Source organism: Cyrtonyx montezumae, unplaced genomic scaffold (genome assembly GCF_038088225.1).
Source record: "Cyrtonyx montezumae isolate F1298 unplaced genomic scaffold, pur_monq_1.0 scaffold_9, whole genome shotgun sequence".
NCBI classification, from domain to species: Eukaryota; Metazoa; Chordata; class Aves; order Galliformes; family Odontophoridae; genus Cyrtonyx; species Cyrtonyx montezumae.
The window spans coordinates 9,425,548-9,451,412 of NW_027072100.1; the positions used below are offsets into that span (position 1 = coordinate 9,425,548).

General features: G+C 44.5%; 1 protein-coding gene across 1 annotated transcript in view; it reads right to left on the bottom strand.

Annotated features, from left to right (window-relative positions):
• The window catches only part of LOC136060042 (peroxidasin homolog), a 39,222-nt gene extending 17,835 nt beyond the window's left edge, over positions 1 to 21,387 (bottom strand). Inside the window, exons 1-7 of the mRNA XM_065754303.1 lie at positions 21,210 to 21,387; positions 13,220 to 13,291; positions 6,369 to 6,440; positions 6,054 to 6,125; positions 3,251 to 3,322; positions 1,813 to 1,884; positions 222 to 391 (exon numbers count right to left, since the gene is read on the bottom strand). Coding sequence (XP_065610375.1) covers positions 222 to 391; positions 1,813 to 1,884; positions 3,251 to 3,322; positions 6,054 to 6,125; positions 6,369 to 6,440; positions 13,220 to 13,291; positions 21,210 to 21,373 — 694 coding nt within the window. The 5' untranslated portion in view covers positions 21,374 to 21,387. The remainder of the gene's footprint in view (positions 1 to 221; positions 392 to 1,812; positions 1,885 to 3,250; positions 3,323 to 6,053; positions 6,126 to 6,368; positions 6,441 to 13,219; positions 13,292 to 21,209) is intronic.
• Between the last annotated feature and the right edge of the window lie 4,478 nt (positions 21,388 to 25,865).

A 25,865-nucleotide genomic window follows, 5' to 3' on the forward strand; every position in this document is an offset into this window, starting at 1 on the left:
ACACCCCTTCCGTTCCTCCCACATGCTAGAGGTTATGGGCTCATTTGTGCCAATTCTTCACAGGGCTGTGGCTGTTTCTGACACAAGCCAGGATGACGTTGTCCTTCTTGGCCACCTGGGCACGCTGCCTGCTCACGGTCAGCCCACTGCCCACCAGCACTCCCAGACAGACAAAGCATTTCCAGTCCTGAGGCCGTGGGGTTTTTTTGCATCCCACTCACCGCAGTTGAACTCCTGGGCGGTCAGGGTGACGATGGAGCGGCCGTGCAGCTCCCGCGGGGCCTCGCAGGTGGCTGCAGTCTGGATGCTGCCCAGCTCGGCGTATTTCTGCAGCAGCTCAGCCAGCCACAGCAGGTCGCAGTCACAGAGCAGCGTGTTGGAATCCAGGCGCCTGCAAGAGCAGGGGAAGGCATGTCAGCCCCCAGCTTCCCACGTGCATGCTCTGCCTGGCATTCCTTGCTTAATTTGAGGGAAAGAAAATAGGAAATGCTGAATTTTCTCATAAAATGGAGATTTTAACCTTGGAGCAGTCTGAGAATGGCTGACAGCACGGCCTCTACTAGAGCTGCCTGTGCTCTCAGCTCAGTTATTCACTGCACGATGTGCAGATATTCCTTTTAGCCCACAACCGTAGCATTGGGCACCTAACTGCCCCAGTGCTAAAATCCAATCCTGCAGGAGCAGAAAGCACAACGTGCACTACAAGGTCACCCTTTTTTCTCCAACCAGATAGCCTTCAAGACTCAATGCATTCAAGTAACCACATGGGAGTAACAGCACCATGACATCATCCTGCATAGGCTATAACCAGAATATACCAAAATCAGCAAAGACACCTCCACGATTTTGGGGTGCACGGGATCAACCTTTTCCTAGAGGTTGTAGCATTTCTACACCACTGTAAGAACTTCTACTGCTGCAGCACATGTGAAATGGGAGCACTGCTGACCTCCTGCTGACCTCATTACGACGTGCGGGGCTATGTGCAAGGATAAAGGAGGCTGCTGGGGGATTAGCTTATGTCTCCTTCCCCACAGACAGTTTTATAGTAGATGGGTCTCAGCCATATAAATACGTGGGGGAAAGGCCTAACGTTTTAATAGACAAACATCTGAGAAAGTGAGATTTCACACGAGGCCACGATAGGGCATTTTATAGACACTACATCTTTTCCTCTGACATATGCAGAAACATGCCAAAATTCTTTTTTTTTTTTTTTTTTTTGCTTTATCCCCACCCCCACCCCAAAAACCACAACGGCATCATAGAATTTATTTCCATAGGTCATAAACCAATCTAAGTACTAGGGGATATAAGTGAGCATAATGCAAGACTAAGAGACCATCAGGTTACATGGGAATCACACAGCAGGGCTTTCCTCAGTGAGATGAGAACCAGGCACTGTGGCACCCCTCTGAGCACATCTTTTCCTTCAAGTTAGGGTGCTGATCTGAAGACACGACTGAGATCCCACCTGCAGCCTGGACATCCCACATTCCTGCAGGGTGCTTTATGCGATCAGAGCACATAGGGCAGCAGAGGGTTGGGATGACTTTCCAGGAACGCTCATTCCTGGGGCATTAGCGAGCTGTAAGAAGATTAGAGCTAGACTTTAATTAGACACCAGTGTGAAGTAACTACTCACTGGTTAAAGCGGCTCTCACGTCCAACCAAAACTGTTTTATAAACTTAACAGTGGCCTTAGAAGTGCAACAACTGAGAGCTTTGCCAACCAGGCACATTTTTCCTCAGGTCCTGGCCATCTGATCAAAGATAAACAAATGCTCTTCACAGGCAATGTTTTTCACTTACAGCCGTTTGAGGGATTCCAGTTGAGAGAATGTCCCTGGATGAATCCTGGAAATTTTGTTGTTGTGCAAGAATCTGCAGTGGAAGAAGCCATGCCAAAACATTATTCAGTATTTGCACTACACAGATGGTAACATCCCAGGTCAAAACTCAGCTGAAGTACAAAGGCTGTTCACCAAGATGGAGCTCACTTTCTACATTCACCGTGTTTGCTTCCATGAGCTACAGAGATTTTGTTCATTTGTGAGTGCAATGCAGTACACCAAAGCAGAGAGCGGGTGTGTACTGGAAACGGTGACTCAAGGCGTGATGTAACGGATTTAAACTGGAACCTTAAAGTTAATCTGCTCCATGCTCTGCAAAGGGAAGAGAAAGGGCACGATATCCCTGCGGACCAGACCCACCCTGTGATTTCTGTGCCTGGGTCAGCTCTGGTTTAGAGAAGACCTGCTTCTCCCCCTGCACAAGATATGGAGTTGTACAGGGCAGCCACTAGATAAGACTCCAGCAGCCCCAGACTCAATGTTACTAACCCAACTCCAAAAGCAGATCCGACTCATGCTTTCCAGTTAGAAAAAAAACCACTGATGGCACTGAAACACAGCAGTGGGGACCAGGATGGAATAATTAACTCTCCTTAGAGGAGAAAATTCAGTTATTCATTACAACTAATACAAAAGACCATTTACAAATGGTAAGTATCCATTGTAGTAGATGATGGAACAGAAAAGAAACACAAAAGCAGTGTGCTTGCACGCAGCTGCCTGCTCACACATGTACGGGCACATTCAGCCTAGCTGCCTGGCTTGCAGGCTGACAAACCTTCCTCTGAAATCTAAATCCAGAATTGTTGCTGGATCAAACACTGAGGCTGAGATCAGCCACAGCAGACTGATCCAGGTCTGCCTTTTCCCGAGGGTGTTTGGATCCCTCAGTTTTATTTTCCCACCACACATGGACACAAGGCACACTTGCATGCAGTAAAGAAGTGTCTGTTGGTTCCACTACGGAGCAGGAATCACTGTGTGTGCTCTTTTCCTCATGGCTGTACTGTCACTCCAAGCAGCACTAGGGAGCAGGAGGCACAGGACTTTGACTCCTCACTGCTTTCAAGCAGGATGCATGTTTTTCTTGTTAGACTTCCTCTGGACTTTGTCCACACTGCCCAGCAGTGACTAATGTTGACCTTACAGTTGGAACAAAAAAGACTTTCTACAGATTTACCCCTACTTACATGGAAACATAACACAAGATGAGAAAACTCTTTGCAATCTCAGTGACCATCCTACTTTGCAAGTGCATAAAATCTGCATCTTTAAGGATGCTTTTTCCATTTCTCTCCATTTTGGAGATCACGACACCTTGCTTCACATTAAAGAAAGTGAAGGTTTATTTCCCCTTCTCTCCCACTGCTTACATGAAAGGTCCCATCTTTACTTACAGCCTTTCAAGTTTGGGCAGGTCACTGAATGTCTCTGGCTCCAGGGTTTCCAAGTTGTTGAAGTGCAGGTAGCTGCCACAGAAAATCACAAAGTACGGGGTTACAGATCACAATTCAAAAGACAGAAGATCTTTCCAAATCGCTGCACTAATATCCCCTAGCTGGTCACCACACATCTTTAGGGCAGATGTTCAGAAGCCAGCCTTTTCTTTATTGACTCCAATTTTCCCATGCAAAAATAGCCAGCATTATCTTTCCCCTATGCAAAACAATTCACTCTCACTCTTTACAAACTCCAGCAAATGCTGAAGAGATTGGATTTGCTCTTCTGCTAAACCAAAACTTCCACCACCACCATCACTGTGAACCTGCTGCGCTGTTAGCTGTGAGGATGAAGCTGCTCTCACACAGCCTGCAGCTGCAGCTCCCAATCCAGCCACTGTAACTGCATCTTTGCTCACTTTGCTCTCCATCCTCTGCCTCCCCTTGGATTGTTGGGGAGGAACTGCCATGCTACAAAGCACTTGTCAGCCTTTCTGAGAGGGTTCATGAGTTTGCTCAGGATTCACTTGAAGAACAATGCCCTGAACAATCTGATAAAACTGAAATTGGTCATGCTTAGAGCTGGAGATGGGATCGGGGACACCCAGAGGTCTCTTCCAGCCCACATTTCTCTGCAGTGCTCACAGAAGCTCCCAACAAGTGAATCCACCCAGTGAGAGCAGACACAACGAGAACCTGCTGCCATCAGGCTGTGCAGCATCTGCACACAAAAAACACATTCTCCAAAGAGAGAGATGCAGTCAGCTGGAACACCATGTTCTAAACAGAACATCAATGTAAACATCCCTGCTCCTGTTTATGAAGGTTAGTACTGCTGACTTGCTGCTCCAGAGGCGTGGGAGCCCTCTTGCACTGTCCCAGGTCACCTCCTCCCATCAGGGAAGGAAACCTGAGGTCTGCAGCAACACGCCAAGAGCACCGAGATTCCCTTTTCCCATCTGCTGTGACATTACTAACATAACTGAAACGCTCCTGACCCTCAGAGGCATTTCAGTGCACTTTGAACACTGCCAAAACTCTTCCCCCTGATTTTACACAGGCATAAATTTCACAGCGGAAACTGATTAATCATGGATCTACAAATACCCGTTCTGCTATTGTAGCTGACCGCATTAAGAGATAATTGCCTAAGCCTCCACATGGCTGCTTGATCTGCAATGGAAGGAGCTGCAATGCACGGTTTGCTATCAGAGCACAAACCATGGCACACTGACTCAGATTCTGTGGTGGAAGGCAAGTGTGATAATAAGTTTGAGATAGCTGCTGTCATTGCTTTGGACCTGGAGGAAAACATCTGATACCATCCATCAACTGGGTTATACTTTTCCTTGAAAAGCTGGCCTGTGGGGTACAGGAAAATGGAGTAGGATTTGGAGCAAAGCTAATTCTTCTGGAACCATGCCTGCCCGAGAGATTGAAAACAGATGGGCCTTTCAGAGGGTTGTTTGTTGTTTTTGTGGTTGTGTTGTTTTTTTTTCTTCCTTTTATTCATGACATCAAGTCTGGAACATCCATTGTTAAAGTACCGCTGTGGCCAGCACCATCTCTGCACAGCCAGTATCTGCTTCCTATGTATTCTTCCAGGCATCACTGCAGAGCTGGATGAAAGAAAGCCACCCCATACACCAGGATGGGAGCACAGCTAGCGTTAAGCTTGCTGGAACTTCCTTTATGCCCTCTCCGCTTCTGCTGTCAGCCTGCATCCTACTCCTTTGGCAGGAAAATTTCTAGTCACATTCCTGCCACACGAACTCTGTCACCTGGGACAATCCACAAATTAGTGGCTTCACCTTTGCTAAATGTTCTCCAACAATGCAAGTAATGCCTGTGCTTCAAGCCCCCGTGCTTATGTTCTATCCAGCACACACGTTACACGTAACGTATTGTGACACCTGACATGAAAAATCAAATCCCAGTTTAGTAAGACACATTCTACAAGAGTCAGACCTCAGTCTTCCCATCTTGAGCATGGAGCACAGTCAAAAAACGGTACCACTTTGACAGAGTAAGTGACACAGGCTTGCAATAAGCAGAACAATTAAGGGATGCAGAGATGTCACTGTGACAGGCTCCAGCTGCCAGCAGAACACACGAGGCTCCTTTCATCACTGAGTGCCATGCAGCTTGGAGGGAAGGTCATCACTTTGTTCACCTCCATCAACTTCTTCTCATTGGAATTCCCAGAAGCTTTAGTGCACGCAGGCACCACCTTCCTGGTGGCTTTCTTAAATACCCCACACCAGCTCTCACCTTGCACTTCATCCATCTGCCTCCAGCAAAAGAGAGAAACACAACTGCTGCTCTCAATTGAAGAGAGCAGTCAGACCCTACATCATGCTCCAGGAGACACAGCAGACAAACACAGGAGGCCAGCTGCACTTTATTTTGAGCCACCGAACACGACCCAGCTTTCCTCCCATTGGAAAGTCCGTGGATGCAAAGGCATTCAGAAGCACAGCTGGGCTCTTCCTATGCTCCAGCAGTTTGGTGCTGGGAGAAAACATACAGGATGTCTGTAGGAAGAGTCCTCGTACTGCCTAACCCAGATCAATTCTGGGACCAGCTGCATGCAGATGAAGCCAGTGCACTGCTGCAAAGCTGGACAACAAAGCTGGACATCCCACTCCTTGCTAAATGCTCTCCACAACTGGAAGTGCAGAATGAGGGTTAGATCAGCCAAGAGCTCAGCTTACGCACACCCTGCTCCTCAACGACAAAGAGCGTTGTGTATTATACTTACAGCTGCTCCAGGGAGTGCAGTCCATGGAAGGCATGTTGCTGGATGCTCTGAATTTCATTTTTATAAAGGTAGCTTTCAAAAAAGAGAGAGAAAAACACATCAGAATAACTGCTCAGCAGCAGTATCTGAAAAGACACAGGAAACATACGAAGCTCCAGCTGAAGCAGAGCTTTCTGACTGGATTCAAGAGCAATGTTTCACAGCTGCAACATTAACATCCAGAAATTCTGAGCACACAAATCACACCCTTCACTGGAAAACATTAGAGCTGTTCAGCTTCAGAGAGGTTAAGAGACTACTGAGCTACCAACTCACAGGTACTTCAGGTTCTCCAGATCTTCGAAGGATCTTCTCATGATATGTTTTATCTGATTATTGTTCAGCAGCCTGTTCAGAGCAAGAAACAAAAACACAGCTGGTGAAATCACAGTGTGAGAGGCTCAGGGTATTTGCATTGCTGGGTGACCACGGAAAAATCCTTAATGCACAGCATTTTAGATTTAAAGAGGTTATTAGGCCAAAGCTGGGATGCTCACAGCGGATAACACAAGAACATCTCTTGCCCAGAGTTGCCAAGTGCTTCTAATACGTACAACATTCAAAAATGGTTCCTTACCCTTCACCACAGCGGTCTGCATCCAAAAATTATGATTTTGGTTAGGAAAAGGATGAAGGAAAGGGAGACGGACAGCTGGAAGCAGAGGGGAAGTCCAAATTTAATCATTGCTGCCGTTTCTATATAAGTGCTCAGGTTTTTGGAGCACACTGTCATGTTAAACAACGTGTGGGCAGAGCCAGATTGTAACTATGAAAGCAGTTCAAAACGCCACTTCATGAGTTATGGGAACTGTTAAATGGTAAAGCATTGGCTTAACCCCTTTGTAAACAAACATGTTCATATGAAAAATAAATAAATACTACGTATCCCCTCTCTGCTGCTATGCAGAAACAGACTTTCCATCTAGAGAGCCTTGTGCCAGATTCTAATATAAAATCTACGGACAGCATCACGTTGGCAGGCATCTTTGGCTTTTATGTGCAGTTGCCATGACTGTGGATGCAAATGAATGCCTGTGCCAGTGACCAGAAAGTCAATTCATCCTTGTAACCACCACAACAGCAGTGACCACACAGCTGAACGCTACAAAAAGTCCTTCTGCAACCACTGCCAAACCAAACACCACAAAAACTCAATAAATCACTTACAAATAGCAATTTAATGGACAGGATTTAACTATACGTCGTGGCTGCCTAACAGCACCACTCCTTTGGGTCTTTCCCCATAGCATCAGATCCAGCAAAGCTTACTGCGGCCACTGGTGGATGTCATAAGCCCAGTGGCTCAGAATAGGAATTTTACCTGAGTTTTGAAGCTGGAGATGTGGACAAAAAGGAGAGCTGTGACTTCATACTGCAAAGATTTGTTTTTCTGGTGTTGAAGGAAATGCTGCTACTCTCCCTGTAAGCTGTCAGACTTTACAATATCAGGTTAAATTCAATGTAAGAACAGTTCAGAATGCTCACGGAGCTTAATTTCCAAGCTGATTTTTTTTTCCTTTCTGGGGATAAATATGCCCCTCAGAAGCAATTCGCCACCTAACAGCACACAAGAAGACAGTTCAGTCATCCCCCAGCAGGAAAGACCAATCTTCTGCCTCTCTTTGATGGAGAAATTAGGGTAGAAAGCACATCAGACAGCCTCTGGCACTATGAATAAAGGCTCCTTACTGGGAGGAAGGGTTTGTACAGGTAAAGGGGAGGGACAGAAAAGACAAAGAAGTGGGGAGAAATGAAAAAAAGCATGTTGGAAAAGAAGACAAAGGTAATCAAATGGCCCAGAAGCACAGGTGTGTTACAGCAGCTTCACAAGATGCCATCAGCCACTTGAGCCACATTAGCCCTCCACTGGCATTATTTTCAGGTGGGGAGCTGTATTAAAGGCCCAAAAAGTACATATGGTACTCGAGTGCAAAACCCTCCTCATCTTTTGGAAGTCAAAGCAATGAGGATTTGAGAACCCCCTTCCTGTAGTCTCTCGATGACTTATTCAGCTACCCCAAAGTCAGGTGCCACTGCTTAACTGCACATTGTCAGCATTGTGGATAAGCAACCTGAAGAGGTTAAGGCAGAGACACGCTGGAAAGTTTCTGCACAGCTGGAAGCAATGGCTCTGTACATGATTGAGGCTACATAACCCCATTTTGCTCACAAGGATGCAAAAATGATGTCAAGCTCTTGGAACACACAATCACGCTTTGACAGCCAAATATGCTGCTTGGAAATACAGCCCCTGAAAACCAACCCAAAGGCTTTTTTGTTAATTGAACACCCAAGGATAGGAAATAACTGCTTGAGAGCAGTGCAGGAGAGGGCTTTTGTCTATTTACCCACAGGACAAAGACAACACAAGCACCAACCATGCACACTCCCTTCCCTGCTCTCTCAGCACGCTTTCATCTGCAGCCAGACAAGAAAGAAAGCAGCTTGTTCTCTGCTATCTGATCCTTGGCCACACTTCTGAGGATGCTGGATGGGCTGATAAGCAGGTGCCAGCTCCAACATCATCCCCACAGAGCACCTGGCCCCTGCCATGCATCCACTGCTCGTTACATGGGGAACAGGAGGACTGCCAGCACCAGACCCTGGGGACAGGAACACCGATGGCCTGAGTTACCCCATGCTCTACCACGGTCTGAGCTCCTTGGCTGACCTTTTTAACACAGAGAGCTTAGACGTGCACCGAAATCCACAGAGATTACACACTGCGACACATTGGCCGATTGAATTCTGGTGCTGTTGAAAAACATTGATCAAATCCATTTTGTTCTCTCGGCAATAGGATGGTGATCTGAGCCAAATGAGAGGAGCTCTGGAAGTTCAAATGGCACACGCTATGCCGGCCTCTTATCTCATCGTCTGATACTTAGAAGAATTATTCAGTGCCTGAGTAAAGGTTAACAAGTGTAGGGAAGAAGCAGTCTCTGCTTCCTGACTCAGGATTCCCTATTGTAATAGAAGGATATATCCTGGAACACACTCAAAACTGAGATAATTTATGAAGTCTATCACACAGCACATATTCCGAAGAGCTACTTCCAGGGAAATCCATGGACAAGACAGCACATCTGGATCCTAGAAAGACTTCAGATGGCTTGTGGACAGCTGTCTGTTCCTGGACTCCTGTGCACTTCACCTAGGCAAAGAAGCGTGCAAAATCCTGGCCATGATTTGCATGACCTGGATATTGATCCCAGCTCCAATCAACAGCAAAACGCCCAAATTCCTGGCAACATTACAGAGAATTGAAAACTCCTAACTACTAACCAGATCTGCCGGGAATAAGTGCTCTGGCAGACAGAAGCTGGAAAGATCATTATTGATGCATGTCTCAAGCATACCCTGCAGCAAAAAAAGCTATATTAAAAGTATCAGAAGTACATTTCCTGGAGCTTACCAAGACAGCAAAATGATGTGGCACTCCTCTCCATGACAGCTGGTGAATTTGGCTCAGAATGAATAGATGTACTCAGTCATGCAGGTTTTATTCCTAAAAATCCTTCTGGGAACCTTGAGATACACAAGCACCGTGCAATCTGGCCTGCATTCACTATGGGAACATTTCACATTGAGTTTCCTTTAGGTTCTATGTTCTGTCTGTCCCTCCCTCTCCCTTCCCCACCCTGTCTCCAGGTTGCCAAGCATAGATTTAAGTTGCATTCAGTGAGTCATTTTTCTATTTTGAAGCGTGTGTTAAATGATGTGACAGTACAGAATTCAGGCTCAGAATATCTACTCTTTCCTCTTTTCATTTGACAAACCACATGCTGCAGCCACTGTGACACAACAGCTTCTTTTTTCCTCCCATCATTAATAGAAATCATCATGTACTCTATCTAAAGGGGGAGAAGCAGTTAGCTTAACACTGAGCCATACACTCTCCCTTGCTGACGGAATGGTCTGGAATAGCCATTTGAGAATGAAACTTTTATTCTGAGATTCAGCAGCTCTGACATCCCCCCTGCTCACGGGGCCTTGTGTTCTCAGGGGAGTCTCAGTTTGGATATTAGGAGCAATTTATTTAAAAGAGCAGTGATGCAGTGGCACAGCTGCCCAAGAAGGTGGTGTTACTGTCCTTGGAGGTATTCCAGTGCCGTGGAGATGTGGCACTGAGGGGCATGGGCAGCAGGCACGGTGGGGTAGGCTGAGGTTGGGCTTAGGGATGTTGGAAGTTTTTTCCAACCTTCACTATTCTATGAAGCACCTGAGGATTCCAGATAGCACCATCAGTTATTCCCTCACTCACCCCAAGGCACTTCACGAGCAGCATCTGAAGGAGAGCTGCAGAGCTCACCAAAGCCTTTTGCTCTCACATGATGCTTCCTAAATAGTCTGAGCACTGATGGAGCTGTGGGTGTCCCTGCTTGCTGCAGGGGGGTCAGAACAGATGGGCTTTAAAAGTCCCTTCCAACTCAAACCATTCTGTGATTTGAAGAAGCAGAAGGAAGGGATGAGGAAACCTTACACTTCCAACAATTTTGGCCCCAAATAATTCCCCTGGGGCACACAATGTTGCAGACAGCTGACAAGTGAGCTCTCAGCAGGGCAGGATTTTGGATAACTGCCTGCTACCTGTGCTGCATCACAAGAAGCATGTCTGCAGTCCCTCCACATACAAGCAGGGCTCCTGCTTTTAATTTTAAAGTAGTGTTCAGTAATTTATCAAATTTCCTGCATCAGGGAGAGGAAGGAAGTGAGCCAGGGGAAGGTCTGAACTTTACCCAGGATGTTTAAAAGCCCCATGGGCCCTCAGGACAGGCTCCTCTCAGCTCACCTCCTTGCATCACTCCAATGCAAGGCACAAAGGTTTCCTAATCAGGGTGGTTTACAAACTGTCAAACTTGAATATTCCACAGCCATCCTTCCTGGAAGGAGACACAAAACAGAAAATGCACCCAGCTGTACTGCCCTTCCTCTACTAGGACAGAGTGCTGCAGGAAAAGACTCTTTCAAAAGCATATTTTTGGTTAAGGAACGTTTAGTTCTGAAAATCCCATGGCAGATAACTGCGGTCTGAGAGCTCCCACAGATGGAACCTGAGCTACTGTCCTCTAAGCCACATGCTTCAAGTACTCTGGCCAAACTTCCCCAGCACATCTCTTAGGGACCTTTAAGGACTTATTCTCTTTATCATTTGAAAGCCTGTATAAATCCTGAGGAAAAAGGTTATCGTCTAGAGAACATCAGTAAATTCTTCAGCTCTTGTCAATTTTGATGTGGGAATTAGACATACCAGAGTTCCTTGAGAGAACCTTGCATTAGGAAGGTTTCATTTATAAAAACAGCTGATATTGAGAATTGAAATATTAAAATGCTATGCTTTGTCAGAGTGGTGTTTTTCAGCTAGCTCAAGATTCTAGCTCTGGTAACAGCTGTAGGATGCTATTCAGGGAAAGCACGTGAGCCTGTCCACCACCTGCATAGAACACATCCCTCCTACTGCCATGGCATCCATCATCATGAGAATAGGGTCATGAGGGGCTGAGGGTACATTCAAGCCTATTTTCCTTTAACATCTGTTCATGGAAGTCTTGTCCTTGAGGTTCCTATCCAGGAGCACGTGGAGGCAGCAAGCAAAAAGACACCAGTGGGAAGAGCTGGTCTTCTTGACTTGGGAAAGTTTCTGTGGTGGAGGAGATGGATGGGAAATCACTGTGCCTCAGAAGAACTTTGTGATAAGGTAAAGCCTTCCGGACCCCAGCTCTATTTTTTTTCCCTTGATATTTTAGGCTCAGATAGGGTACGAAATAAGATCATCTTCAATTACAGAAATACATCAATATTAATTTTCTGGATCTTCTCTATTATTTTTGGTCATTAAGTACCACAAGGTGCTGTCTGAGATACTAATGAGGGCTGTTCATGTACTCTGGCCAAGCAGAGTCTTTGGAAATAACATTTTCTACCAATCTACAAGTTGACCTCCTCCCCCGTGAGCAGGGACAAGTGCATTCTGCAGCTGTCCTGCAGGGTTTGGCCAGTCAGTCCCCAGCATGCAGTGAAGCAAACTTTAGCAAGCATTGATATTTAAAACATAGCAATCAAACAAGTCTCTGTGACACAGCACTCCTGTATTCTTACTCTTTCGACACCTACTTCCAGCTGACTGAACTTACTGCCCAGGTATTCCTTCTTTCAGCACTGCCATCTCCACTGGAGTGGGGACCTCAGATTTCCCAAAGTCAGACAAAAAACAAGTATCTCTTGCTGTTTGCACCCACAGACATCTGAACCCAGAAAATAGGAACACGTCTGCCATGCAGTACAGATCCCAAACTAGCTGGTTGCCTCACAGACAGGCTCGAGAACAAACTTGGAAATCTCATATCTGTTAGCACCACACTACAGCTCGACTAATCAGATCTGAGCCTTGACAGGCCAATTACATCCAGCACAGCTCTGTTTCTGATTTGGGAGCTGGTTTGAATTCAACTCCTTGGCTACACAGTGCAGATGTATCTATCTTCAAACCTTCAGCCTTATGGCAGCAAGAAGCAGCAAAGGCTCCTGTTACTTCCTCTGATCAGAGTGAGAACCACGTTAGTAAAGCAGTACATCACACTGGAGTGAGCATGCCTGCTCTGGCTGGGATAAAGGACAAAAGGAACTGCCTCTCATTCCTATCTGCAATAAGGTAGGTGCTGGTGTTTATTTTAAGGCAAAGCATTGTGACAATCTGGCATTTGGTAGGATGCAGTCTCACTTCAGTAACCATCATGCAGAGCAGCTGATGCTGTTTATGCTTTTGAAGCACTGTGAAAATGAAGAAGCTCTTAATGCATCCTTCTATCATCTTGACCCCAGGCCATAACTTTTTTTTATGGGCTACTCTAAAGCTATACACCCTCAGGCAGTAAGAGTATGCATCAGGAATTATTCTTAAAAGATGGGTTAATTTGCAAAACATAAGTTATTAAATTGCACATTTGATTAATAAGGGTAGCACACACGATCCAGGGTAGAACAATCGTGACACGTTAGCTGGATACGTGCAGTTTGGCTAAAATAACTAAGTAAAATCAAGGCCACCTATAGGCCATTATAGCAGTCAATACCAACAGAAGTCATAAATAAGAAACATCATGGCTGCATCACCAAGTGGGACTTACAGTGTGTTGAGGTTCTTCAGCCTCCTGAAGGCCCCAGGTTGTATCTCCCTGATGCGGTTGAAACGTAGATCTCTGAAAGCAGAAAACACAATCAGTGCACTCGTAACACAAATGAGCCAGTAGAAATCAACACTGAAGGGAAGAAGGTTCCTGGGAGAGTGTGTGCCATGCACACAGCCTTGGGAGCGATGGAGATGACATCGGGGAGGAGGAAGAGGAGTACGAATGATGACTGGGCTACCGTTACCTGCAAAGTCAGCCACCAGCCTGCACAACCTACAGTGTGTATTTTCAATGCACAGAAAACTGAAGGCTGAAAGGATTCGAGTGATTGTTCCCATGAATCGCAGCCAAGGTCTGCTGCTCAGCTCCCCACGTTCACGTACAACGCTACGTGCTGATCTGTAGAGGAACGCACATGACTGCGTGGAGCCACTTTTTAGGTCTCTAACAAAATTATCTTTGCCCTAAAATGGTTAAACGTGATCAAATAGCCTCATAAAATAAGCATTTCACATTTTTCTTCACAGTGCTCCAAGACTCTGAGCAGCTTATCGCTGCCTGCATTTCAAATCTGTGCCAACTTCAATTAGAATTAGCGGAGTCCAGGGGATTCTGGCAAATTTCAAGGGCTGTCCACGTAACTGCATTGATTTGGAACCCTAAAACATGGGGTTTTTTTGATTGCTAATGAGATAATAAAATAAGAGCTAAGTGGGTTAACCCAGTTAAGCAAGTAGAAACGCTTCTATAGGGAACGTGCATTGATTGGGTGCCTTGCGTGGTCCAGCACATTGCAACAAATTGAACAGGACCAACAAATGCTTTTTGCTGTTAGTTTCTATCCAAAGCACAACCATTTATTTCTTTCTTTCTGCCTCAACTATCACACTTAGAGAACACACAGCTATTTCTCTGTTTAAGACAGCCTTTTAAGGGCACTTATTTTAAGTGAATTAATGTGCTGAAATGCCATTGTGCTGCGGGTGAGCTACAGAGCATCTGAAGTCACAGTTTAAAGCAAGAAATCCATGCACTGCTAAAAGCTCAACAATTATTTTTACAAACAGGCTTCAACCAGAATCGTGGCCCTTATAAAACTAAGATTAGAAAGAGACACATGCACTGCAGGTAGCTGAAAACAAACTGAGTGAACATCCAAAGGGACTCAAAGACTCTCAAGCAAGAATTCAAGAGGAAGATGCACAACAAGTAAAGTTAAAATTAGCCTAAGATGTAATGTTTCTCAATTTGACCTTTTGCAAAATAGGTTATTTTGTGTTAAAAAAAAAAACAACACTAAGGTTTCTTATTTTTTAGGCAGAAAATGTACAGCTTTTTTGTCTAACTCAAGTTAAATTAAAGACTAGATCCGTCTTGTTACCCCCTTTTATCACTGAATGGGATAGAACACATCACAGTGGAAGAAGTCTCCTGTTGTCTTTACCCCTTTCTGTAACTCTTCAGCTTCAAGCAAAGCAATGAGAGAACTGATATAGAGAACATCCTGCCCCTTCCTAAGAAATTAACTTTGGCTCATCTGCAGCATTTTCCTCCAGACATTGCCTGAAGCTCAGCTGGTGAAAGCACACCATGTAGGGCTGCACTGGGAAATTCCTGGCTTGTGCAGTGATTGAGAGCACTCCCTGCAGAGTTAGGTCCTTCGTATACAGAAACCCTTGTTTCTTCCTATTCCCAGAGTGTTCGCTTTGAGGGTTTTGCATTTCTTTTAACAAACAAGTGTGGTTTTCATGGGCATCCACTGCATATCTGCTCCGTGCCGGCCTGTCCCAGCTGCTGGGTACATGGGCAGCTGGGCTCCCTCACTCCCACTTGCATCCCTCCACCTTGGAACATGCAAAACCTGAAGGGAGGAGGTGGAATTCCCTTCTGATTTAACAATCCCTCATACTTTCAAGTCTGGCAGTCTGGATCTGCTGCTTGCGGACCCCACATCCTTCATGCATCCATGGCCTGAGGTCAGCACTGATCCCTCCAGACTGTCTCAACAGAACATCTCCCCAAGTTCTCGTGTCAAAGCACCACAGCTCTGCCAGGATGGGTAATGTGAATAACCTCAGGCTTGCTGTTATGGAAGTAATTGACTTTTCCTGGCTCCAGGAGGCTCAGCCCCATCCCTGAGGCATATCAAGAATGAGAGAATTTTCAAGTAGATGAGAGACAGGTACTCACAGAATGACACTCGAATCCTTCAGATCCTCTCAACTGTTATCATTGTGTTAACTAATTAACAGCCTATAAAGCAATCAACAGCTTTTACAACAAACTCCCATTTCTGCTTAATCTATTTAGGCTTTTAATGAATCATATATCACCATGTTAGCTAACCAGATAATTAGCTGCAAGAGGTGTTTTACTGTAGTTCCATGAAAATTTGTGTTTGCATCACTGAAGCTTTGTGTTCAAAACATTGTGCATGGCAATCATTGTTTAACCCAAAGTGGATGTGTAAGCAGCAGCCACTCAACCATCACCACCACGACACAGAGCAAAAGTTGTCTTACAAACAGGGTTAAGACACTTGAGGTTTCATCCAATCTTTCCTGAAGAACTGAGAGCACGAAAGATATCCTAAACATGATTTTAAGTCAAGTATCCTCCCTCATGAGAAGAGCCAGAACACTTGTCAGAAGGATGCTTGTTTATGTATTAACTGCAGAGCATAGCAGTCAGCTCTGCAGGTTTCCCCATCCTGCCAAACAGCCCTGGCAGGAAGGGAGAACAGCCTTGCTGTGTTGGGAATGAAGCCTTCCAGATTCACTGTCATCAGCTTCCCAGATCAGGAATGTCCCTCCCATACACGAGTCCCCAAATGGCTTTAATAAATGACAGCCTTCATCTCCAAATCCCTACAAGGAGAACTGAGCAGCAAGGGAGAGGAGGAGACCATGGGGGGAATCCAAGTTTCTGCTATTTTGGGGTGTACCAGTTTAAGACTTCAAGATTTTGACTGTTCAAGGAGTGAAAATATGTGCAGCATGGAAATAGTGATGGAGAAGATACTAAGATCATGGACGAAACACAGAAGAGCAAGTAAAAGCAGAGAGCCCCATGCTGCAGAGCTCACCATACTGTGCTCGTGTACTGAAGACAGAGTGGGCACAGCAGATCTTAATTAAGAACTAAAGAATTACCACAGGCATTCCTGAAACCAGATTTTCAAAGTCCCAGCACCCACAAACGGGTCAGGTTTTTAAGGATCCCTCTTTGTCTGCTGGGTCAAGAACCAGTCAGTAATTCAGCACTCAGCCTACCGCACTGCTCTGAGCACACACAAGCTAGCATTAATGGAAGCAATTCCAGGCTGTGGTTCTGGGTGGTTTCTGAAGGCAATGACAGGGTGTCTGCTGGTGCTCTGTCCCCTCCTACCACCCAGCACCCCTTCTGCTCTCAGCAGTACAGGAGGTGCAACAAACACCTCCAATTCAAGTGCACGCATTCAAGTGGGAAGATTGCACAGCAAAGCACTGACCTCACCAATCTCTGATAATTTGAGCTATTATGTATTAACAGCTGGCATGGGGATTAGGGTCTGATCCTAATCAAACAAGCTAGATCTAACCCTGGATATTCATGTCAGCACGGAGCAGGAGTGTCCTAACATGATGCATGTTTCCTTTGCACCATCTATTCAAAATATTGCCCACATCAAATAAAGACAACTTGCCCTCTTTCTCAACTGTACTCTGACCCTGATCCAGAAGCAGGGAAAGAACATTTCAGAGTGCAAAAGATATACATACCTTCTTCAGAAAGCAGTAGTACATCAGCTTAAGTGAAATGCTACAGCATTCTTCAATCCAAAGACTCTTGGAGCATGAGTACCAGCTTTTAAGCTCCCTAAGAGCACAAACATTGAAGTCTCTACCCAGAATACAAAGGCAGTCCCTCACTGAAAAATATGGGCTGCAACCATTGCAATATCACAGCCCACCTTGAGGAAGCTGCATTTCAGTGCACAGGAAAAAGTCCTGGGGAGGAGAAGAAGGATGTGGTGAAGCCAAGGGAGTTGGAGAAAGCACAGACGCTCAGGTGAGTGCCAGATGATGGGCATGACAGCTCCATGAGTTTCAAACATCAGAGGTAACTACAGCCCTGAGACAGAGGATGGTTTCAGCAGAAGATGCTGCAGTGCTTCTAGGAAGGAAAAAAAAATCTTTGAAGACCTTCCCTCCCCATTTTCCTTCCGGTGAAGTGACTGCTATAAATGGGACATGCAGAAGACTTAAGTCACCTTGGAAAGGTCTAATGGGGATTAAACACTACAGCAGAAGTAGTCAGAAAGAGATCACACCTGGAACACACAGAATGTGTGGGTGTGCACTTCATGACTGCACATAAGACCATCACACACAGAGGAAATGAGTAATCCCCTTCTTCATCCCAAAGACTGAAGACCACAAAGGGAGCAGCATTTCCAAGAACTCGTTTTTCTCAGTGAACCTTTCCCACACAAACAGTTTTGCTCCTTAAGATACACAGAGTGCTGTACCCTGCCCCAGCACAGCCCTCCCTACTGCTGTGCAGGAGGAGGAGAAGAAACAAGCAGCCACCAAGCACACAGCACATACAGCAATGACAGGAAACGAAACTCGTCAAGCTGGCCGTGCTCACAGTGCCCAATTAGCAACCAGGTCTGTGAGCAACTGGGTCACCTCCGGCTCATGCCAGCAATGCATTCAGATGCCAGATACTGTGCTGTCTTTGCTGGTGCCCTCAGCTATGTTTCTCCAGAAGTGCTCATTCATTATGTGCTATGCATAATGCAAAAAGGAGAATAACCCACGGATAATTGGATTGCAATCCATTAGCTGCCGGCCAGAGGGGAGCTTCTTTCCATACATTTCTTCTACTCACGCCCGCACATCTCAAAGTTTATTGTTTCAAATGTCACTCCATAGAACAAACAGCTTTGAAGGTTAAAGACCTATTGAAATTCTCAGAGTGTATGTTTCACAGCTGTTCCCCTCTTCGGGCTGCTGGCTAAACAAGCGGCGTGAATCCCAGCAGTAACCAGCAGATCACATCTGGAGAATCGTGTTCCAGTCGAACAAACAGCAGCCAAAATATGTCTGCAGTTAAACATCATGAATTTTTACAGCTTATCCGCACACGTGTAGCCACTCTCGCCATCCTGTCCTCCGCTCAGGACAGGACCAACAGGCATTGTTACCGAAGACAAGCAGTCTGCTGCTAAAACCAGACACCGAGCCAGGTCCTCGGCTGCACCCAGCTGGGACTGCGAAGGGAGGAGCGAAAACAGCGACCGAAGAGGAGCCAGTAACAGCTCATCAATCCCAGGGCTGGGCCCGTGCCAACCCCAGCATCGCTCCGAGAGGACCACGGGCCGCTCCAAGGGCCGCCAGCTGGCGAGCACCCCCGGGGGCCATCCGCCAGCAGGGCTCGTCGAGGCACAGCGTGTGCTGGCGAGGAGACGTCCCCACTCCACGAGGAGTGCTGCAGAGAGGGTGGCACGGAGTCACGGAAGTCAGAAAACTCCAACTCTCTTCAAACTCCAACTTCAAAGCAACGCTCCATCTGGAAGCTGCAGCTGCTCCGCGAGGGAACAGAGCTGGAGCCTCTGATCGGGGCTAGAATCCACAAGTCACAGCCTTGGTCCTATTCGTACCAAGGGGCAAATGTGGAAAATATCACGATCCCACATTTTTTGACTCGGAATGGCTGCACCATCAGACTACTCCTGCTATACGTAGCTCTAAGTGTTCAAACTGAGAACGAACAGTTCTCCTCCCAGCACAAAAAAAATTAACATACCAAAAAGCTGGAGCAGTCAGGGGCTTGGCTAAGAAGCAGTCTTCGATCCTTCACAATTAAAAAAGTTTAATTATTCAAATGCTATTTATAACAGATACAATGGGATGCTTGCTGGCAAATGCATTTACATACATTAAATCCTCAAGACAGCCAGAAAGTCAGCGTCTTTGCTTGCTGCACATCACACAAAGGCACATGATCTGCTAACAGCTCATATCGCTCTCTATGGGGATCACTAATTGTCACTATGGGTTTTACTTATAATTACACAGAGAATCAGAAGAAAATATACCAGATAAATCTCACTCAGAAATACCAGCCCATAAAGACAGCCATCTCATTCTGAAATATTACTACTTTCATACTGCACACCTATACCACCTTGCTAATGCTTAAAACCTCAGTTTCCCATTCAAACCTCTGGTTAGCACATTAAACTAAACGAACCAGCTTTTCAAATGGTTAAGTATGCAAACAAATCATGGACCATTTATAAGCAGCATACATCCAACTGGTTAATAGATGAGACATGGCAAGGGAGAGAGAAGTATGGTGACCGTATACATTGTGCTGGAAAATCTAGTCACCTGTTAAGGTTGAGAAAAAAAAAAAAAAAAAAAGCTCAGTGTCAGCTAAGTTGCAAGCAGATACTCCCAGAACTTTTACTAAAGCTGCAAGGACAAGCAGTCGCATCTTACTCCCCACAGTATAGAGTGTGTTGTTTGAGATACACGCTTCCTGTATTGAAAAAAGTTTGGTGAGCACAGTAAACTTCCCTCACTCTGCAGTCAAAGAATCAAAGTTGAAGAAAAACACCCACATTTCCCCCCCCCCCCAGAAAACATATGTTTAAACAAGAAGCAGCAAACTGCTTTGCTAGAAACAGAGTATGCATGTATTAATTATTTAAAGACATAGAAAAATGTGCAAGGGGAAGAAGTCTGGTGACAATTTGGAGAGTCAGACTGCAAAGTTACTGAAGAGCAGACAGCCGTTACCCAAGAAGCAAGCAAAAAACACTGAGATATTATCACAGTGTACAGAAACAACAGCATCACACCAGCCTAGAGAGAAAGCAAGTCCTGGTCCTGCTCCGTCCCATTTAATTGTGAGGCCAAGGTGGCAGTTCTGGCAGCTGCAGCAAGTGCAGGCATTTCCCTGTGTGCCACTCCTGCTAGAACCTCTGCGTTCCCCATCCACCCCAGTAGACCTGGATGCAACAATTGCAGTGCCAACATCCTGCTGCCAGCAGGTAAACTGCATTAGCAACATTAGTGAAATGTTTATAGGGATACACTGCTATGGTTGTGCTGGCTGGGACCAGATTTGGTTAGCAGCACAGAGACAGGCTTCCCAACCCACCAGGGTTGGACAGGTTTCACAAATAGCAGTGATGTAAGGAAAATAAGTGTAAAGATTAACGTTCGACAAGTCTCTCCTGATATTTAACAAAAAACATCTCCCAAATTCTGTCACGTGGCATTGCACCTCAAAGGCACCTTTAAGCATAGGATTTACTGCCACTGAACAACAGAAAAGTGCTTTCCTAGACCTGGTGGTCAGAGCTGTTTAGGAGCCTCCAAGTGTTTCAGGCCTTTTTCCTCCACCTTCTCTCTGAATGCCTACAGCCAGCAGCTCCCTCTCCAAAAGGCACAGCCAACTCAACAGGTATATTTTATTTCTCAAGGAGTTTGAGATGCCCCAGGTGTTGCTTTCTTGATAAGCTTTACATGTGGTTTGCACAACCGAGAGAAAAAAAAGCCATAACTTAAAAGCCTAGGGAAAAAAAAGGGTTTTATTTATGAAAAATTGTGTGGGTTTTTTTTGTTTGTTTTTAGAGACAAAAGCCTAAAGTGCAACATGTCCTCTCTCTCCTACACCCGTATCCTTCTGAAATATAAACTGTACGATTCCATAAGCTCCGTTTTAACAATTGTGACCTCTGATTCCCAAGATCTGTCTTCCAGTGATCGTGTGGCATTATTACTATGCATTTTCCCAACAGATTGCCCCATTAGCAATTAACTGATGCCAAAAGCAGCAGTTTCTGTTTTATGTTCTAAAAACACGAAACAGATTCAAGCGCAGACAATCCTGCAACAAGGATGAGTAAATAAAACACAAAAGGCATTTCCTTTTTCCTTCCTAAACACCAAGCAGATAAGAAAGGCAGCAAATTGAAACTGGTACTCACAGTATGCTCGTCTGAGGTGGGATGTCAGGGATGGTTTCCAGCATCAGATGCATGCATCTTACTGTAGTCCTGAAGCACAGGCAGCGACTAGGGCAGGAGCAGGAGAAACGAGGCAGGAGGAGAAAACACACAAAGCCCAGAAGAGCTGAAGGTTTGAGCAGCATGGTGTTTGCTGGAGTGTATTTTCCTCAATTCTGAGCTGCAGGGAGCTGACAAAAAAAAAAAAAAGTTTCCCAGCCCTGAGGTCCAGGAGGAGGGGACTCATCAGCATGTGTTTGCAATTAAATTAAGGCAGTTTGACAGTCCAACCGCCCACCCTCTCTGCCATTATGTACATCACTGCAGATCTGACTGTTCCCACCCCTCTTTAATTGCAGCGTTGAAATATTAAGTTCTAATCTTTTATTTCTTCTCGCCTTGTTTCTTATTTTGAACAGCAGGTTAACTCCTTAGGCATTTATCTCAAAGCACACAGAATGCATCTTTATGGACAGTGACCAAAAAGATACTGGGATTCAGAGGGCCTGGAGTCAAGCTTCTCAGTCAAAATGTTTGCTTTAGCACACACTGAAAACTAAGGGTAGCATCTTGTCTAAGAGCCTCCATCAAACATAGCACAAAGTATGACTTTGGGGATAGCTAACTGCATGTATGTCTAACATCTGGTGAGATACATTTCCCATCACCTCTGGGATCTTTGAACACTACTGCTAATAGAGACCACTAACAAAGACAAATAACCTGGAAAGAAAGACCAAAACCACCCTGACTGGACGAATTTTGTTGTGCTATAGAAAATCAATCAGGTTTTAACCCAAAGACCTTTTAGTTAATACAGTTGCATACTACAAGGATGTAATGGAGAGGGGCTTTGGAAAAATGAAGGGCAATTGAGGGATGAAGAGGAAAGACACAACAAAACCAAACACATTTGAAGCACAGTAACTCCTGCAGAAAACACAGACCACAGTTGGTTCACCTCTTCGGAGGATTAAAACAAATGCAAAAAAAAAAAAAGAAAAGGAAGACAAGTTCCCAGTTTAATTTACCACTCTTAGCATTATAAAGATGCTTAGAATGAAAACAGCTTGCCCTTAAGTTTACAGGTATTCCTGTGCGTGTTTTTACGTGTGCATTTTAGACAGACACAAGTGTGAAGCATCACATCATTCCACATCACTTGTGTGATCAACCCAGTTTCCCATGAACTTGCAGATGTGCTTTGTACTGTAATTACCTCCCCAGTTTGCTTTTCCCTTCAGATACTTGGTCACTTGAGCACCTGGAGTAAAAGTGTTTTGTTTTTTTTTAAATGTGGTTATTTTTGCCAGCCCCCCTCAGTGACCTTGTAAACCAAGGTTTATACAACACCTTCCAGAATATATTAAGATTATACTTCTCACTCAAATCTTCCAGGTATTTAGTCTCATGTGTCAACAGAAACACTGGACAAATTACAATTACACAGCATAGATGTCTCATATGCTTACTAGCCTGAGCAGCAGGCGTGTCAAACTTGGTAAAAGCTATTTTTTTTCTAGCCACGAAAAAGGCATTATGCAGCAAGTTTTCAGCATCTAACACTCAATGAATCCGTTGTCTGTTTGCATTTGCACCACTTAGGAAAGTAGGCATTACTGCTGAACACCTCCCTATTTCCCCTGTGCACCCAACTCATGGTTTGGAGCACACTGTCCTCTAGTGGCCACTCAACATGCTCTCACAAAACCAGTCCTCATCACCTTCCCTGGCACATCTGGACAGCTCACAGAAACAATGCGTCTGCCTTCAGCTATGTGCCACAGCATAAACCGACCACCTGCAAAACAAATTTCCTTCCAGGTTTGTTTCTATAGCTAACAGGAGAGCCGTGCTGCTCATCAGTCATGCTTCCATACACGATCTGCACTCTTCATTCAGGCTGGTACGCAGTCAGTGGCAGCTTCTGGAAGGATTGATGAGTATTTACTTATACTAATTATCCAAGTCTCACAGAAAAGTCAGCAGATTTAACAACAGCCACATGAACATAATGGGAAAGGGAATAACTGGAGGGCAAAAAACAAGTTCTGCAACCCTAAATCTACTCAGAAGCAGATCTTTGCTTGAAGTTGAGGGATATCTTTCCTGCTCTGCCTATCTCCTTTCCATGACAAATGAGATGTCTGTGAGATGCTGTGAAGCACTACCAATCACCGTTCCCTTACACATCCATTAGTTCATTTTATTTTGCATTAACATGACAAATTGTTTAAGAAGGAGTATGCAGCTCTGAACAAGAACCAAAAGTTAACTCCTAAGTGACAGGAATGAGTGTTATTGCTTGTGCCCCTTCCTCAAGGATTTCTAGCCTGTGCTAGAAGTTTTTCCACACCAACATAGCAGAAGTTTTGGGCAGGTTTGTTTTTAAACACCCTTGTGTTGTCTTCATCTATCACTTCTGTCCCAGCAGAAAGATTTTGGAGTACACCTCATGAAGATTTCATTACTTCTCAAGGATCTAAGATGTGTATTTTACTTTGAAATGAACATAAACGTTACCTGTCTTGACAAATTTCATCTACTTGATACCACTGATATGACACATCCACAGCTTTCCAAAGCAGGAAGGGATTTTTTTTCCTAGTAAGCATCACATGAAGGAAAGCATTAACACTGTACTATTTCCATTTTATAGCTTGTAAAAGGACATTATCACACATGCAGACGACAGGAAGAAACAGTCTACAAATAACTACCACATGGAATGAAGGTCAATAGATACCCTCGATTAGTAACAGCTGGATTTGCTATTATGAAAACAGTTTCCTACCACAGCTGAAGCCAAAGTATTATTCTCAACACTAGTGAGAAGAAAACCTTGAAACAAGCTCCTAAAATCAGCATTAATTAAGAACTAAAACACAGCATAGGAGGCAAGAGCAAAAATGCAAACAGCTGCAAAATTGGTGGTAGTTACAAATGCATTAAACAAGGTATTGTCACATTTGGTTTAGAGTTCTTGAAACAGAGAAACACACTGAGCTCTTGATACCTCCACTCTCTGCAAGCCCACCAGCCAGGTAAGTGAACTCACTCGTTAAATATTCTATTAAAATCTAGACCAGTGCTTATGTATGCTAATTCCAAAATACATCTTACACAACTCCATTACACAAAGGTCTGGAAATTATCAGATGGGAAGGTTTCTTTTGATTATATTCTGAGGAGGTCAACTACAAACTACACACCTGCACCATATGATTAAGTGCTCTTAACTAGCATTTAGTGTCTTCACCTTCAATTATGGAAATCAGTACTTATCTACAAAGTATTCTAATCACAACACGATGCAAAGCCACGTTACGAAGGCTAAAAAGTCTTTACTGAATTTATTGATACAGAAACACTCATTAAAGAAAGTTTAAACACTTTTGTGTGCCTCAGGCCAATTCAATCCATTCCCATACACAGATTTTTCAGCTTACACACTGGTGATTAAAGCAGCTGGAAGTCCTTTTTTTTCTTTCTTTTTTTTTGTGCAATTTTACTGCACTATCTAAACCTAAAAGGAGTCACACACAAATAAAAGCAAAGACTGAAAAAAAGGAACAGTCAAAGCAGGTAAAATTCCTAGACAGCTTACAGACTACACAGGAAAAAATAAAACCAAACAGTGATGCCATAATTACTAACAACACATACAGAAAACTACAGAGCAAGTGCCTGTGCACAGGAAAACGCATTTACAGTCACCCTTCCTTTACATGTTATAAGCAATATTATTTCACAATTATAGTACATAGAAAACTTCTACTACGAGTCAGTTGGTGGGGATGGTTGGTTGGTTTTTTTTGGCAAGGGGACGAACTAGAACACATTTTCTGTGTATATATTTATTTACTCAACCTTATCCAGGATAAACAAAATACTGCAGAAATCTAGCAGATGTAATACAAAGGCAAACCTGGTGAAAATCTGATAAAATATCTTCAACAATTGGGAAATGGTTAAAATGACAACAACATAGATAAACAAAAGATGCTCTCCATCAACCAGCCAATTTTAACAGAATCTCAGCCAGGTTCATTAGCATGACCAGAACTTCAGATGTCAGTTTTCAAAGTAACTTCTTTATGACACCCATGAAAAGTTCTGCTATTAATAAACCAAAGGATGACCTGCCAGCCAGAAGTAAAGCACCCTGTACATGCAGAGGAGTGGAAGCTGTGCCACCACAGACAGGTGCATGCCTGGTATGCCAGTTATTCTAAAGAAACAACTAACGAAGACAGAGATGACAGCCTTTGTGGGAAGCACAAGAGAAACTTCACACAGATTCTATTACGCCTCCATTTATCATCAGACTCTGAATTTTCATCTGCAGAAAGAAATTCCTTGTGGTTGCCAGATGTACAAGATGTGTGCTTGAAGTTTACAGGAAGCCATCAGCTCAGTGGCCACAGAACTGCCCCACTCAAAATAAATAAAAATAAACAAAGGAGCAAGATAGCTTGGGGGCAATACAGGCAAAATACAGCCTACAACTGCTTCATACCATGTGGCCACCTGCCACACCACACCTACCAGATAATAATCTAAAAGACAAAAAAAAAGCCCATTAAACAAGGAAAGATTCTCCAGCTTGGGTTGAGATACATAAGAAAAATCTGTATT